Here is a 14,524-nt window from a genome sequence, read left to right as displayed (position 1 = left end):
ATTTTGGCCAGTATTCTAAAATAGTAGCAAGTTAAACAGCAGGCATTTATACAGATAAAGAATTGTACTTAGTTTGTTTTTGTTGTTTTTTCTTTCCTGAAACTTTGTTTCTTTGGGGCTAATACCTAGATTGAAAGGCACATAGAAATATATTTATGTTTCAAAATTTGGGGCATATACTGCCAGGTTGCCCTCTAGAAAGCTTGTAAAATGTATTTTTCCACCAGTAGTATGTGATATAGCTTGATTCTACAAACTTTCTCCAACATTGGGCATTCACATTCAAAAAAGATTTCCAATACAGAAGAACAATGGCATAATTATTGCTTAATTGTATATATCGTACTATGAATATTGAAAATATTTAAATGCATATATGCAGTTTTGTCAGATTATTTAAAATATTTTTTAAAAATATTTTAAGTATTCAAGTCAATATTAAAAAAAATTGTTCCATTAATTTTTTTCCTGTTACTTCTGAAAAGGATTATAGCATTTTAACAACATGACTGAGCTAAACAAGTTGTTCAGCCTCAAGTAAATGTGAGTTAGTACCAAGAAATGACTTTTATTTTTATTTTCTTGTTTTTAAAGAGGATGTTTATTTCTTTATTTTTTTAATGTTCATTTAATTTTGAGAGAGGGAGAGATAGAGCACAAGTGGGGGAGGGACAGAGAGAGAGAGAGAGAGAGAGAGAGGGAGACACAGAATCTGAAGCAGGCTCCAGGCTCCGAGCTCTCAGCATAGAGCCTGATACGGGGCTCAAGCCCACGAACCAGGAGATCATGACCTGAGCTGAAGTTGGACACTTAACTTACTGAGCCACCCAGGCGCCTCCCAAGAAATGATTTTTAAAAGACTGGAATAATTGATCTGGTAGCTTACTTTCTTCAGAGTCGACAATAACTTAAATTTACCAATAATTTTCTCAGTTTGCTCACCATTGTTTCTTGCATCCCACTCCTTCCTGTGGGTGCTCTTTTTTTTCTAAAGATTTTATTTTATTTTTTAATGTTTATTTATTTTTGAGGAAGAGGGAGAACATATGCACAAAGGAGGCAGAGAAAGAATGGGAGACACAGAATCTGAAGCAGGCTGTAGGCTCTGAGCTGTCAGCACAGAGCCCAACGTGGGGCTTGAACTCACAAACTGAGATCATGACCTGAGCCAAAGTCAGACACTTAACCAACTAAGCCACCCAGGCACCCCTAAAGATTTTATTTTTAAGTAATCTCTACACCCATCGTGAGGCTCAAACTTACAAGATCAAGTGTCACGGTCTCTACTGACTGAGCCAGCCAGATGTCCCTGGGTGCTCTTTTCTTTTTGCTGAAGTACATGATTTAGTGACTCTTTCAGTATGGGTTTGTGGTCAATACATGTCTTTATCCTTGCATGTTTAAATCTGTGTCTGTCTTTATTTTGCCTTTATCCTGGGATGATAAGTTATTTTTCCTCACTCCTAAGATGTTTCTCCACCCTTCTGTCTCCTTGTTTTGGGGACTTCTCAATTCCTCTTTCACTGATGTTGGCATCTCTTTATTTGTCCTCCTTGTCTCTTACCTGTTTTTTCATGTTTCGCATCACTGTCTTTGCTTCCTTCTGTGTGAGCTCTTTGCTACTGTCTTCAAACTAACTGACCATCTTCAGTCAGGTCCAGTCTAGAATTTGTCAGGTCTGTGAAGACACTGTGTAGTTTACTTCCAGGATTTTCCATTTTTCTCTCATCCACTTGTTCTTCTTTTCCCTCTGCCTGTTTTTGTTTAATAATTCAGAGTTCTCGTTATAGATATTAATCTGTCTTCGATTTTTTTCAGTATCTTAAACATATTTATTTAAGAACTCATTTGGTCCAAGTTTTTAAAAATGTTTATTTATTTTTGAGAAAGAGGGTGGGGTGGGGCAGAGAGAGGGGAACAGAGGATCCGAAGCAGGCTCTGCGCTGACAGCAGAGAACATGAGACAGGGCTCGAACTCATGAACAGTGAGATCATGACCGGAGCTGAAGTCAACTGCTTAACCCGCTGAGCCACCCAGGTGCCCCTCATCCAGATTTTTGTTTGTTTTTTTTTTTTGGTTTGTTTGTTTTTTGAGCTTTCCATAGCTGGTAGGGCCCCACACAGACCTCTGGTTTCAGTTACCCTGGTTCCTGTGTCCTGTCATGAGTGTGCTCCTGCGTGCTTCCTGAGTGGAGCCGGTTCTTGCCCCTCTTGCCGCGTGGGAACTAAAGCTTCTTCTCGCTTCTGCTGGTTTTCAGATATAGAGCCCTTCAAGCTCCCAGCACCGGCCGTAGCAAAATATACGCTTTGCTCCATCTCCTGCACCATCTGTCTGCTTTCTACTTTCCCCCATACTTTTTTTTCCCTCCCATTATTTTTTGTCCTTGTGGATTTATACCTTTTTAAAATTCATCTGGAGTCATCTTGATAGGTTTTCAGGAGGGAGCCAAAATAAGGGCACGTGTTCAGTCCACCATGTGTAACCGACAGACCAGGTAGTAGTTTTAATTTGCAACATTTTCGTGCAAAATGATTAGTAAATCAGTTAAATCTTATTGCTTATTAGAAAGCCTACAAAGCACTGGCATGCTCTTTAATCTTTATTCATGGCTTATATACTCTAGATCAATATTTTGTTTTTTAAGCTTGTTGGAAATATTTTGTATGACTTAGTCAGTGAGATTCTTTTCAGTGTCTGAGTCACTTAGGGAACAATTTAGAAAGCTCGTTGAGGCCTAAATGCAGATCTACATCTTAAAGAATTCATTTCTGGTGCTTTTAGGAAGATTGCAGACCGCTGATTTACTGAAACTGGGACCTGTCACTGGCTCCGTCTTCAGTCTATGTATTTATAATGACTTGTTCAGCAAGTTCCCAATCTTCTGAGCTGATTTGTCTGATTTGAGGGATAATGAACAAGAACAAAATGTCAGATAAAATCTCCACCAATAACAGAAGAAAATATACATGTAAGCTGAATAGGCTTTTTATAGTGGTGGCATAAGAATCTGTTTTTAAATTTCTGGATTGTATGGTATGTGTACTGAAGAAAAAAGTTCCCACTATGTCTTCATTTTGTATAATTAGTATGTGACACATAGTGGCCATTCTACAAATACTTATTGACTGAAAGAGTAAATTATGGAGTGGGGTTCCCACTGTCGCCTCTCTGCTTCTGCTACCTATTGCCTTGAACCTGACCTAACTTTCATGACAGTGACTCTAACCCACATTTCTCTAGCTCTGGATTCCTTGTAGTCCAGCCTCATTTCTGCTTCATGGGGACCCCAGAGAAAGATGGTAGGATAGTGCATATTCCATAAAATTGGAACCCATTCTTTGTACATGGCCGTTGATGAAAATATTTTCCTTGTGTAATTATTTTTCTGATCAGAAAAATTATACATACTTATTGCGGGGAAGTTATACAATTTAGAAAAGAATGAAAAGTAAAATAAAAATCACACATGATCCAAAGATAGCTGGTTAATATTTTGCATGCTTCCTTGTAAAATTTTACATGGATATATGACTATACGCATCAAGGTTCGGTCAAGAAGACAGAAACCACTCTAAGTATTTTAGCAGGAAGGTATTTAATCCAGGAGGTTAGAGCTTGCATAGCCTTTGGCAGATTTAAGCAAGCAAAGTGAAGGAAACTGCTGTTGGCTTTCAGGAAAGTGGGATGTGCAAGAATCACAGAAAGGAGCCATTGAAAACATCAGCTGCCTATAACATGGGAGTGAGTGATTTGCAGGAGTGTGCCTAGAAGTGGCTGTAAACCTCACGTGTGCAGTTTATCCCATGTCTGCCCATCCCTTCCAGGGGAACATAAGGGCTTCTCTTCCACCTCTCTGTATAAGTAATTTACAGTTATTTACAACCAGCTGCCAAGGTTGTTTGGGAAGTACAATTTTTGGGCCTCTGCTCCCTTGATACAGAGAACATTCACAAGGAGCACAAATGCTCTGTCAGTTTTGTTTCATTTTTTAATTTTTTTTAAATGTCTCTTTATTTTTGAGAGAGAGAGAGACAGAGCGTGAGCAGGGGAGGGGCAGAGAAAGAGGGAGACAGAGAATCTGAAGCAGGTTCTAGCCTCTGAGCTGTCAGCACAGAGCCCGACATGGGGCTCAAACTCACAAACCATGAGATCGTGACCTGAGCTGAAATCAGACGCCCAACCAACTGAGCCACTCAGGCACCCCAAAAATGCTGTGTCAGTTCTGAGCAATCCAAATATATGACTCGTTTCCTGTTGTCACCAATCCTCCAATATGTTTCTTCTGTGTCTCTCGCCATTAATCATGAACATCTGGCTATTTTTTATTCTAGGCAGATACATTGTTTGAACTTCTGCCAACTGTGGGGGTTTCCCTTCCTTAACGCCCTTGAGATCCACTCCCTAGTGGGCTTTTAAGTGTCAGTAGTCTACTTCTGGAAGGTGTCGGCATATTGACACCTTTCGTAAACCAGGTCTGGCTTTTCCTCCGCTGGTCCACCTGGTCATCAGGAGCTCCTCAAGAGGCTGTATGTGTGAGTTAAAGGAAAGTTGGCAGAAGCAAGAGTATATGCCACAGGAGTGTGGGCTCATGCAGTGTACTTATGCCTTTGGGACCTATTTAAGCGTGATGTCTATGCTTTTCTTCCCCTTGAAGATGGAGCACTGCTCATATGCCTCCCTTTATGGCTTGGTGCTCAGGATGGACTGGCCAGATTGCTTGGTCACTTAATGTCCCGTGCTCAGGAACGAATTTGCCACCAGGGCCCAGCAGCAAGCCAATGGCTACTTTTCAGAGCGGGATGATTGGGTTGGAACGGGGCTGACTTAGTTTCGTATTCCTAGGGAGCTATTCTGTGAATTTCCTACTAGGGCTCGACAGAGGCTTCGCACACGGCTTCTCTGCCACAGATACTTTGAGCACCATTGGCACTGCCAAGCTGTGAGGTCCAAGGGACTGAGCAGCCTACACTGCAGCTCAGACCCGCTGCACAGCCTTTTTGAGCTCTGGACCCCACTCAAAGCTGACTGTCTTGAGGCGATTTGGTAAAAGGTTAGGAGTAGTACTTTCAAATGTAGAAGGAATTGCCTTCACAATCCAAAGAAGGCCCAGAGAACTTAGAGGCGTGGAGGTGGCACTGAAGAGTGACAGACCCCGTCTGGCACACTGTATAGGCCTTCTGTAATTGGGCTCTTACTGCATGTACAGTTTTATACTCATGAGCATTGTAAAGCCTTTGCTCCTTTGATGGTGACATCCCTACTCTTATTAAGCAGCATCCCTGTGGTTTAACTTAAAACCCATAACGAGGGCAGCTCTCTATATTCATTTGAACCTCTGTGGAAAAGAATGAGTCAAAGTACAGTTTCTTTGAGTGGGGTTGTGTGTTTGAGTATGTCAAGGAGCTTCAGTGCTTGTTTTTAAACTTCACTCAGAGTTAGCTTTGTCGTTTGCCTGGACAGGTGTGACGCCAGCATAGCCAGACTCTCTGCAGAGCACAAAACGACTTATGAGGGGCTCCAGCACCTGAACAAAGAACAGCAAGCTGCCAAACTTATCTTGGAAACAAAAATCAAAGACGCAGAGGGGCAGGTATGGCCTACTTCAGGTAGCCTTTTAAAAGGAGGTAATTTGTTCTTAGCTAAGTAAGAATAACATGGTGATGAGAAACCAGCCGGGACGCCTAGCACATGCATATCTTTTCCTCACTTCTTCTTTCCCCCTGTTTCAGTGCAGTGGCCCTTCACGGGTACGGCAACCAAAGCGCCAAATTTTTTGGTAGAGTCCTAATTTTAAAGGTTCTTTTCCCTCATTCCTAAAACAATTCGTATATTCCAGAAATTCTAAATTATGGCTCCAAAACTACTTCGTGCATAGGTAAATGATCAGGCATTCTGTTATATGCCATGTCCCCATTTTTGGTTCAGGAAATAGTTACTGTCCTGGGACTCATGTTACGTGCTACCTCACCACATAGTCTTTGGTGGGAAAGGATTCAGACAAAGGTAGAGGTAGGCTGGCCGGTGAATTTTAGAGTACTCCACCTTGAAACACAGATCAGTTTTATAAAGCATAACTTTTGGCATTTCACCATTTGCTTTTTGGCCACTTAAAAGCTTCCCTTTGCTATCAAGGGGCCTGTCTTCTAGGATTTGCCCCACAGTATCTGCCCTACTTGCTGTTCTTCATGCAAAGAGGGACCATTCCAGTAAAAAGGGGCACCTGGTCAATTTGCTGGAGTAAAAATACTTGTGTTCAAAATACGTTCAGTAAAGATCTAAATCTGCTTATGTGAAGGACACAGATATTCTAAAGCCACCAAAAAACCCCCACAATAAAACAAAATTCCAATAGTTTTTTTTTCGGTAATTCCAACAGAATTACCACAACAGAAAATAAATGCTCAGCAGATACTAAGCTTCTTGGTGGCCGAGCCAAGTCGGATGCATATAGAAATCTATAGAAGGAGACATACTTTTTTTTGTTCTGGATCTAGTAAATACTTGTCCCATGAATCTGTGAGTGAGGAATATCGAACACCGTAATTCCTGAAGAAACTAAAGACATTTCATATAGGACGAGTTTCTATTAACTTTTAGTAGAAAGACCAGGGAAAGGGGTGGGTGGTGGGAACAAGGAGTAGGAGGGATGGAATTTACAAATTATATTTTCTGGTGACTTGACTTGATACGGAGGTAAATCTGGGACCTCAAAGGATTTTTCAAGTGATAAGAATTCCATTCTCTATGTCTAGCAGCCACATTAATGGTAGAAATCCCAAAGTAAACATAACTGTATTTTGTGCCAGCAGGTGGAAGTAGTGGTCCTGGGCAGAAACTAGGCTTGCTCATCAGAGAACTATAAAGTTAAGTACTCAGAGCGTCATGGATTTTGGCATCACTCCTGGTCTTGATTTCTGATGAGTGTGTATGATAGAAAATGGAAGTGGAAAGATGAAGTGAACTGCTAAAAGAATATATTAAATTATATTGAATCTTAATGTCATCGACTAGAATATAGCTTACCAGATGTTATCTGAAACTACCTCTAAAGATCATATGTGATATTACAAGCAAGGTTTCTTTCCCAGATTTCTCAGCTTTTGAACAGAGTGGACTTGTCGATATCAGAGCAAAGCACCAAACTGAAGATGTCCCACAGAGACAGTAACCACCAGTTGCAGCTTTTGGATACGAAGTAAGTAGTCAGCTTATAAACATTTTTTTTGGTTCGAGTTCTTGATAACCCTATTCACTAGGACAGTTTTTTTCCTTTTCATTTTTATTTATCACATAAAACAAACTGAAAACAATAATGGAAGTTAAGAGGAAAAGTTTCCTTGTAGCATGTTGCCACTTTACATTCCTTCTTATGGTTTTTAGTAGTTGGATAATTATCTATTCATCCAGTAGATATATAGTGAGCACTGGCCTAGTTGCTAAGGATCCAGAAATAAAGAAAAACAGACTCTGTTCCTATCCTTGTGGAGTTTATAGTCTAAGGAGTTGATGAGCATTAATCAAATAGTGACTTGAGTGAGTGTATGCCTTATTATTACTAATGGTTGCAATTGCTTTGAAGAAAAGGTGCATGGTTGTGGTAGGCTGAATGATGGTCCCCCAAAGATCACCATGGCCCAAGCCCTGTGAATATGTTACCTTATATGGCAAAAAGGGACTTTGCAGATGTGATTAAGGATTTTAAGATGGGTAGGTTACCTTGGATTACCTCGTAGACCCCATGTAATCCCTAGAGTGTCTGTAAGAGGGAGACAGGAGGGTCAGAGTCATGAGAGAAGGTCACGTGATAATGGAAAAAGAGACTGGAGCCTCAGAGATGCACTCTAAGGATGAGGAAGGGGCCACAGACCATGAAATACAGGTGGCCACTAGAAGCTGAAAGAGGCAAAGCAATGATTCTCCTCTGAGAGCTTCCGGAAGGAACCACTTCTGCTCACACTTCAATTTTAGCGCAGTGAAACTGATTTTAGACCTCTGACCTCCAGAACTATGAAAGAATAAACGCATTGTTTTAAGCCATCAAGTCTGTGGCAATTTGTCACCACAGCCACAGGAAGCTAATACAACGAATGGTGCTATGAGGCCTGGTTGTGGGGCCTCCTTCCTGAGGAGGTGATGTTTGAAGTAAGAGCTGAAGAAGAAATGGGATTCACTAGGTGAAGAGTGAGGTAAGAACGTATAGGATGGAGGAGTGTGGCATACAAGAAGCTGCAAGATGGCGAGGGTGGCTGGAAGAGAGATGGAGGGGAAGTGAGGCCTGGGGAGGAGGCAAGCCGGCAGCAGGGCCTTGTAGACCATACGCGGGGTTGTTGTCTCTGGCTGTAGTGCAGTAAGGACAGCCACTGAAGGGCTTGAGGCAGATGGGGTGATATAATAAGATTTATAGTTATTTTTAAATGGCCTTGGTGGCAATCAGAAAACAGTGGGGCACCACAGTAGCTCAGTTGGTTGAGTGTCGGACGTTGGCTCAGGTCACGATCGTGAGGTTCAGGAGTTCGAGCCTCACATTGGGCTTTTTGCTGTCAGCGCAGAGCCGGCTTCTGATCCTCTGTCCCTCTGTCTCTCTGCCTGTCCCTTGCTCATGTGTTCCTTCCCTCCCCCCCCCAAAATAACTAAAAACATTAAAAAAAGAAAGAAAAAAAAAGAAAGTGAATCAAAAGGGACCAAAGCGTGGGGCGCCTGCGTGGCTCAGTTGGTTAAGCGTCCGACTTCAGCTGAGATCATGATCTAGCGCTCAGTGAGCTTAAGCCCTGTGTCAGGCTCTGTGTGGACAGCTCAGAGCCTGGAGCCTGTTTCAGATTCTGTGTCTCCAGAGACTCTCTCTCTGCCCCTCCCCTACTCACACTGTGTCTCTCTCTCTCTCTCAAAAATAAATAAAGATTAAAAATTTTTTAAAAAGTGGGGGGCAAAGCAGAGATGGGAACATCATCAGGTGGGGGCATTGCTGCAGTAGTGTAGGTGGGAGAGGTGTGCACTAGGGTGATTGTAAACTATCCAGTCAGCACCCTATGATGTGTTATACTTTCCCATTCTGTTATAGTAACACTTTGAACTGTACTTGCCCACAGTGAAACTCATCATCTGCCCTTCTACTCAGTCACAAAACCATACATCTTCTCCCATCATGAATCTTCATGAGCTTGGCATTTTCCTGCCTAAGCAGAGCCAGTCATCACTATATATGTTTGTGTGTGTGTGTGTGTGTGTGTGTGTGTGTGTGTGTGTGTGTGTGTATTTGACTTAATATATTGTTTAACAATGATTTTAGTGTGGAACTTTGTTAGAGACTTGTGGAGATTTTAAATTAATCATTCTCCTGGTTCTTATATCTTATCATCACCATATTTAATGTTGTGTCAAGGTTGTTGCTGAGTTAACAGGAATTCTCTTCTGACAAGCATGTTTCTTTTTTCACTAATTGTCTGTATTATATAATCGTTGAGTTATGTCACCACTTCTCATAGATCCTACACGCTTGCCAAGTACAGAAAAATCTCTTCAATCCTCTTCCTTCCATCACAGAGGAAAAAATAAACATGTTGGTATTTTTTCCTATGTAAATTACTTCGTTAGGAGATATTACTAGTCAGCAGACACGAACATCTCTATTTTCCTTCCTACAGTTTCAAGTCTAGAAGTCTAGACACAAACGCTCTTCACAGAGGAGAGGGGACAAAGCCTGGGGCAGAAGGTCAGATTGATTACCCAAAGGGAAAACCCTGGTTGGGTGAACTAGGGAAAATGCCCTTTCCACAAAGAGAGTCTAAGGAAACTCACCTGTCTAAATCTTGGCTCTGGGTAGAGGGATAGAAGATATTCCTTGAAAATTCAGGACCATAATATAGCCTTTATTTATTTTACTTATTTATTTTCAGTAAGCTCTATACCCAACATGGAGCTTGAACCCATGACCCTGAGATCTACCAACTGAACCAGCCATGTGCCCCCACAATACAGCCTTCATATAAATTTAGAGCTAGAATTCACATTACCCAAGCAGCTTGAAGAAAACCACAGTGGACAGTTTAATCTTAGAATGATCCTGTTTTGGTGGTGGCTTAAGAAGCTGGAAGAAACAGATGTAAATACCCAGTCCTGAAGGCTTCCCAGATCTTCCCAGAACAGATCAAGTTCTAAGGAGCATGAATGTATAATCAAAAATTGTAAAACAATACAAACAAAAAAGTCACACATGTGGTAGAGTCAGGAGAAACAGAGAAAAGAGGAATTTGATGTCCAAATACTGCATATATAGGAATTATTGGATAAAATAAGTATACACGTACGTACATACATTTGTATGTGATGTATATGTATGTGTGAGTATACACACACACACGCGCGCGCGCGCACACACATTTTGAAAGTATGACTAAGGAATGAGAGATTATTAAAAATGATCAGTCAGAATTGAAAACAACGAAATAGAACTTCTAGAAAATATAATAATCAAAAATAAAAGCTGTAACCTGTAGCCCTACCTGACTGGGGAGCCTGCATAGTGACCAGGTGACTTTGGAGCCCCCCTACATTACCTGGCTGTGGAGCCCAGCTTACAGCCTTGCTTAGCAAGTGGAGCCCAGACTGCTCCCACTTATTTGTTGAACACTGCCTGTAGCCTTGCCCAAGCAGAGAACCCAGCCAGTAACCCCTCCCCCAAACAGAAGCCCAGACAATGATTCCGCCTGATCTCAAAACCCAGCCACCAGCTTCACCCAACTGTGAGGTATAGCAGCTGGCGCCACCTGACCAGGAAGCCTGGCCAGGAACCTCACTCAACAGTGTGGCACAACCAGCAGCTTGCCCAGTCCTGGAGCAAGCCTGAGGCCCTGTCTGATGATGAAGCCAGCTGAACTTGGAGGCTAGCCAGTAGTAACACTTGGCTGGGAAGCATAGCTTGGGGGTCCCACTTGATTGGGTGCAATTGTGGAGCCCAGCCTGCAGCCCTTAATCATGGAGTCCAAACAGCAGCGAACTGCCCAGCCAGCGAACACAGTCTGAGACCTCAGCCGGCCAGAGGTAATTGCCCAGTGCAGTTAGTGGCTCTGTTTGATCGTGTAGTCTAGCCTAGCAGCCCCACTTGGCCAGGGCGCCCAGCCAGCGGCCCTGCTTGAATGCAGAGCCCAGCTTGTAGGCCCATCTGACTGGGGAGCCCAGGCAGCTGTTCCTCCCATCCCCTGACCTCAGAGCATAGGCAGAAGCCCTGCCCAACTAGAAACCTAACAGACATGTACAGAACTTTCCATCCAACAGTAGCAGAATACAAATTTCTCTTAAGTGCAAACAGAGTATTCTCCAGGATAGATCATATGTTAGGTTACAAAACAAGTCTTAATAAATTAAAGAAGATCAAAATCATATCAAGTACCTTTTGTGACCACAATAGCATGAAACTAGAAATCAATAATAGGAGGAAAATTGGAAAATTCACAAATATATGGAAATTAAACCACACATTCCTGAACAACAGATGGGCCAACGAAGATCAAAAGGGAAATTTAGAAAATCTTTAAATAAATGAAAATGGAAACACAAAGTATCAAAACTTATGGAATGCAGCCAAAGCAGTTTTATGAGGAAAGTTTACAATACTAAATGCCTACATTAAGAAAACAGAAAGATCTTGAATAAACAATCTAACTTTGTATCTCAAGGAATATGAGATACTCTTGAAATATATGAGATATCTTGAAAGATATGTTCTTTCTTTTAGAAAAAGAAGAACAGACAAAGCATAAAGACAGCAGAAGGAAGGAAATAAAAAAGATTGGACCAAAAATAAATAGAATCTAGAAAACAATAGAAAAACAACAACGGAAGGGGCATCTGGGTGGCACAGTAGGTTAAGTGTCTGTCTCTTGATTTCGGCTCAGGTCATGATCTCACAGTTTGTGAGTTCAAGCCCTGCATTGGGCTCTGCACTGATGGTGCAGAACCTGCTTGGGATTCTGTCTCCCTCTCTCTGCCCCTCCCTAGTTTGTGCGTGCTGTCTCTCTCAAAATAAATAAATAAACTTTTAAAAATGTTTAATAAAAAGAAAGAAAAACAATGGGAAAAATTAATGAAACTAATTGTTGGGGATTTTTTGAAAGATAAACCACATTGACAAAACTTTAGGTAGACTAACCAAGAAAAAAAAGAAAGAACACTCAAATAAATAAAATTATAAATGAAATAGGAGTCATTATAACTGGTACCACAGAAATACAAAGAATCATAAAAGATTATTATAAACCATTAAATGCCAACAAATTCAATAACCCCCACCCCAAACCCCATTCTCAAACCCCTCCAAAGATTAAAGAGGAGGGAACACTTCCAAAATCATTTTATGAATCCAGCATCACCCAGATACCAAGGACAGGCCAACATCCCTGATAAACACAGATGTAAAAATTCTTAACGAAATGGTAGCAAACCAAATGCAACAGCAAGTTTAAAGGATCATACACCATGAGGGAATGGGATTTATCCCTGGGATGCAGGGATGGTTCAATATATGTAAATTAACAAATGTGATACACCACATTAACAGAATGAAGGATAAAAAAATCATATGAAGGATAAAAAAATCATATGATTATCTCAGTATGGAAAAAAGCATTTGACAAAATTTGATACCTTTTTCTTGATACAGACTCAACAAATTGGGTATAAAATGTATCTCAACATAATAAAAGTCATATATGACAAACCCACAGCTAACATCTACTCAGCAGTAAAAAGCTGAAAGTTTCTCCTCTAAAATCAGGAACAAGGTGGGGGTGTTTACTCTCCCCACTTCTATTCAACACAGTGTTGGAGGTCCTGGCCAGGGCACTTAGGCAAGAAAAAGGAATAAAAGCACTCCAAATCAGAAAAAAAGAAGTAAATCTATTCCTCTTTGCAGATGGTATGATCTTATATGGAGAAACTCTAAAGACTACATCAGAATACTGCTAGAATAAGTGAATGCATTAAGCTGCAGCCTCTGTGGTCAGTCTTCCTGGTCAGGCAGGGCTGTAGGCTGAGCTCCATAGCTGGGAGGGGCTGCTGGCTTGCATTTCCTGCCCAGGAAGCTTTTTTAATAGTGGCAAGACACGGGCAGTTGTGATCCATTGCCCGACCTGGTCATATGGCCATACCTAGCTGCGAGAGAGGCTGGGAAATGTAGTCTCTGGCCAGGCAGCCATGTACCCAGTTCACATTTGAGGATTTCTTTCTTTCTTTTTTTTTAAATAATTTTTTATTATTTTATTTTATTTTATTTTATTTGAGAGAGAGAATGAGCAGGGGAGAGGGACAGTGGGGGTGGGGGGGGGACAGGGAGAGAGAGAGACAGAGAGACAGAGAGACAGAGAGACAGAGAATGAACCTCAAGCAGGCTCCATGCTCAGCACGGAGCATGACATGGGGCTTGATACCACGACTCCGGGATCATGACTTGAGCTGAAATCAAGAGCCAAATGCTCAACTGATTGAGCCACCCAGGTGCGCCTCTTTGAGGATTTCTTAATAGGAAAGAAGAGGAAAACATGTAGCAGATGATTTAGGGTCTTATACCACAGTGTCCATTTTATTATTACTATTATTTAAGTCATATGTTCTCTTCTGCTTTTATTCTATTTCATAATAAAACTAATACAAAAGTAATGAGATAGCAAGTGTGGAGTGAATTTTAATGTATTTGGAAGGGACAAGGACGGGAGGAATGGAGGTTAGGGTTTTTTTCTGTCGGTTTTCTTTTAGGAAATATCTGTATCCGGCAAGAGCAATTTGGAGAACATTTGAGAGAAGGGGCGCCAGGCTCCAGTCCTGGGAGATAACAGGGAGAGGGAGGAAGAGCCCAGGAAAAGAGAGGAGACTGGAAGGGTGCCAACATACTGTGTCCTCTGAGCCAGGAGCACTGGGGGCCTTATGAAGGCAAAGATGAGCACCGGGCGTGGCTGTGTGTCACTGTGTGACACCTCAACACCCACACCATCCGCCCTACACCAGTAGGAAGTGTTAGCAGGTGCTTATCTGTTGTGTCATCCTTCCTGGCACCCCATCCCCAATTTAGTGCTAAGGACAATTCTAAGGGAAGGTAAGCTTGTAATTCCGAGGGAGCCGAGGTTAATGCTGACATATTTGTGAGAAATTTGATAGCCAGAGACTGAGGTTATATGATGTAATTCAAAAATTTTTTTACATCTAACTTACTAACTTTCTTATTTTAGATTTAAAGGTACGATTGAGGAGCTCAGTAATGAGATTTTATCTGCACGGAATTGGTTGCAACAGGAACAAGAACGGATAGAAAAAGAACTTTTACAGAAAATCGATCAGCTTTCCTTGGTTGTTAAGGAAAACAGTGTAGGTATTGGTGTTTAGCACAATATAGTGAAGTTATTCAGTGGGGGCCTGCAATGTTTATGAATAATCCCTTGCAACTTAGTATTGACTTACGTAGCACCACATTAAGTTGTTCAGTTGTTTCTTGCCTTAGAATCCTTTCTTTGTACTCCTTATAAAGAGAGCACTTGG

The 14,524-nt window shown here is 41.5% G+C and overlaps 1 protein-coding gene across 2 annotated transcripts in view; it reads left to right on the top strand.

Annotated features, from left to right (window-relative positions):
* Positions 1–14,524, top strand: part of FAM81A (family with sequence similarity 81 member A) — a 75,916-nt gene that overhangs the window by 52,683 nt on the left and 8,709 nt on the right. For both annotated transcript variants that reach the window (XM_042988743.1, XM_015538598.2), the window contains 3 exons: positions 5,462–5,591; positions 7,090–7,196; positions 14,218–14,353. In XM_042988743.1, coding sequence (XP_042844677.1) covers positions 5,462–5,591; positions 7,090–7,196; positions 14,218–14,353 — 373 coding nt within the window. The remainder of the gene's footprint in view (positions 1–5,461; positions 5,592–7,089; positions 7,197–14,217; positions 14,354–14,524) is intronic.

This window comes from Panthera tigris, chromosome B3 (genome assembly GCF_018350195.1).
Source record: "Panthera tigris isolate Pti1 chromosome B3, P.tigris_Pti1_mat1.1, whole genome shotgun sequence".
Lineage (NCBI taxonomy): Eukaryota > Metazoa > Chordata > Mammalia > Carnivora > Felidae > Panthera > Panthera tigris.
This window is presented reverse-complemented; position numbering and strand designations above follow the sequence as displayed.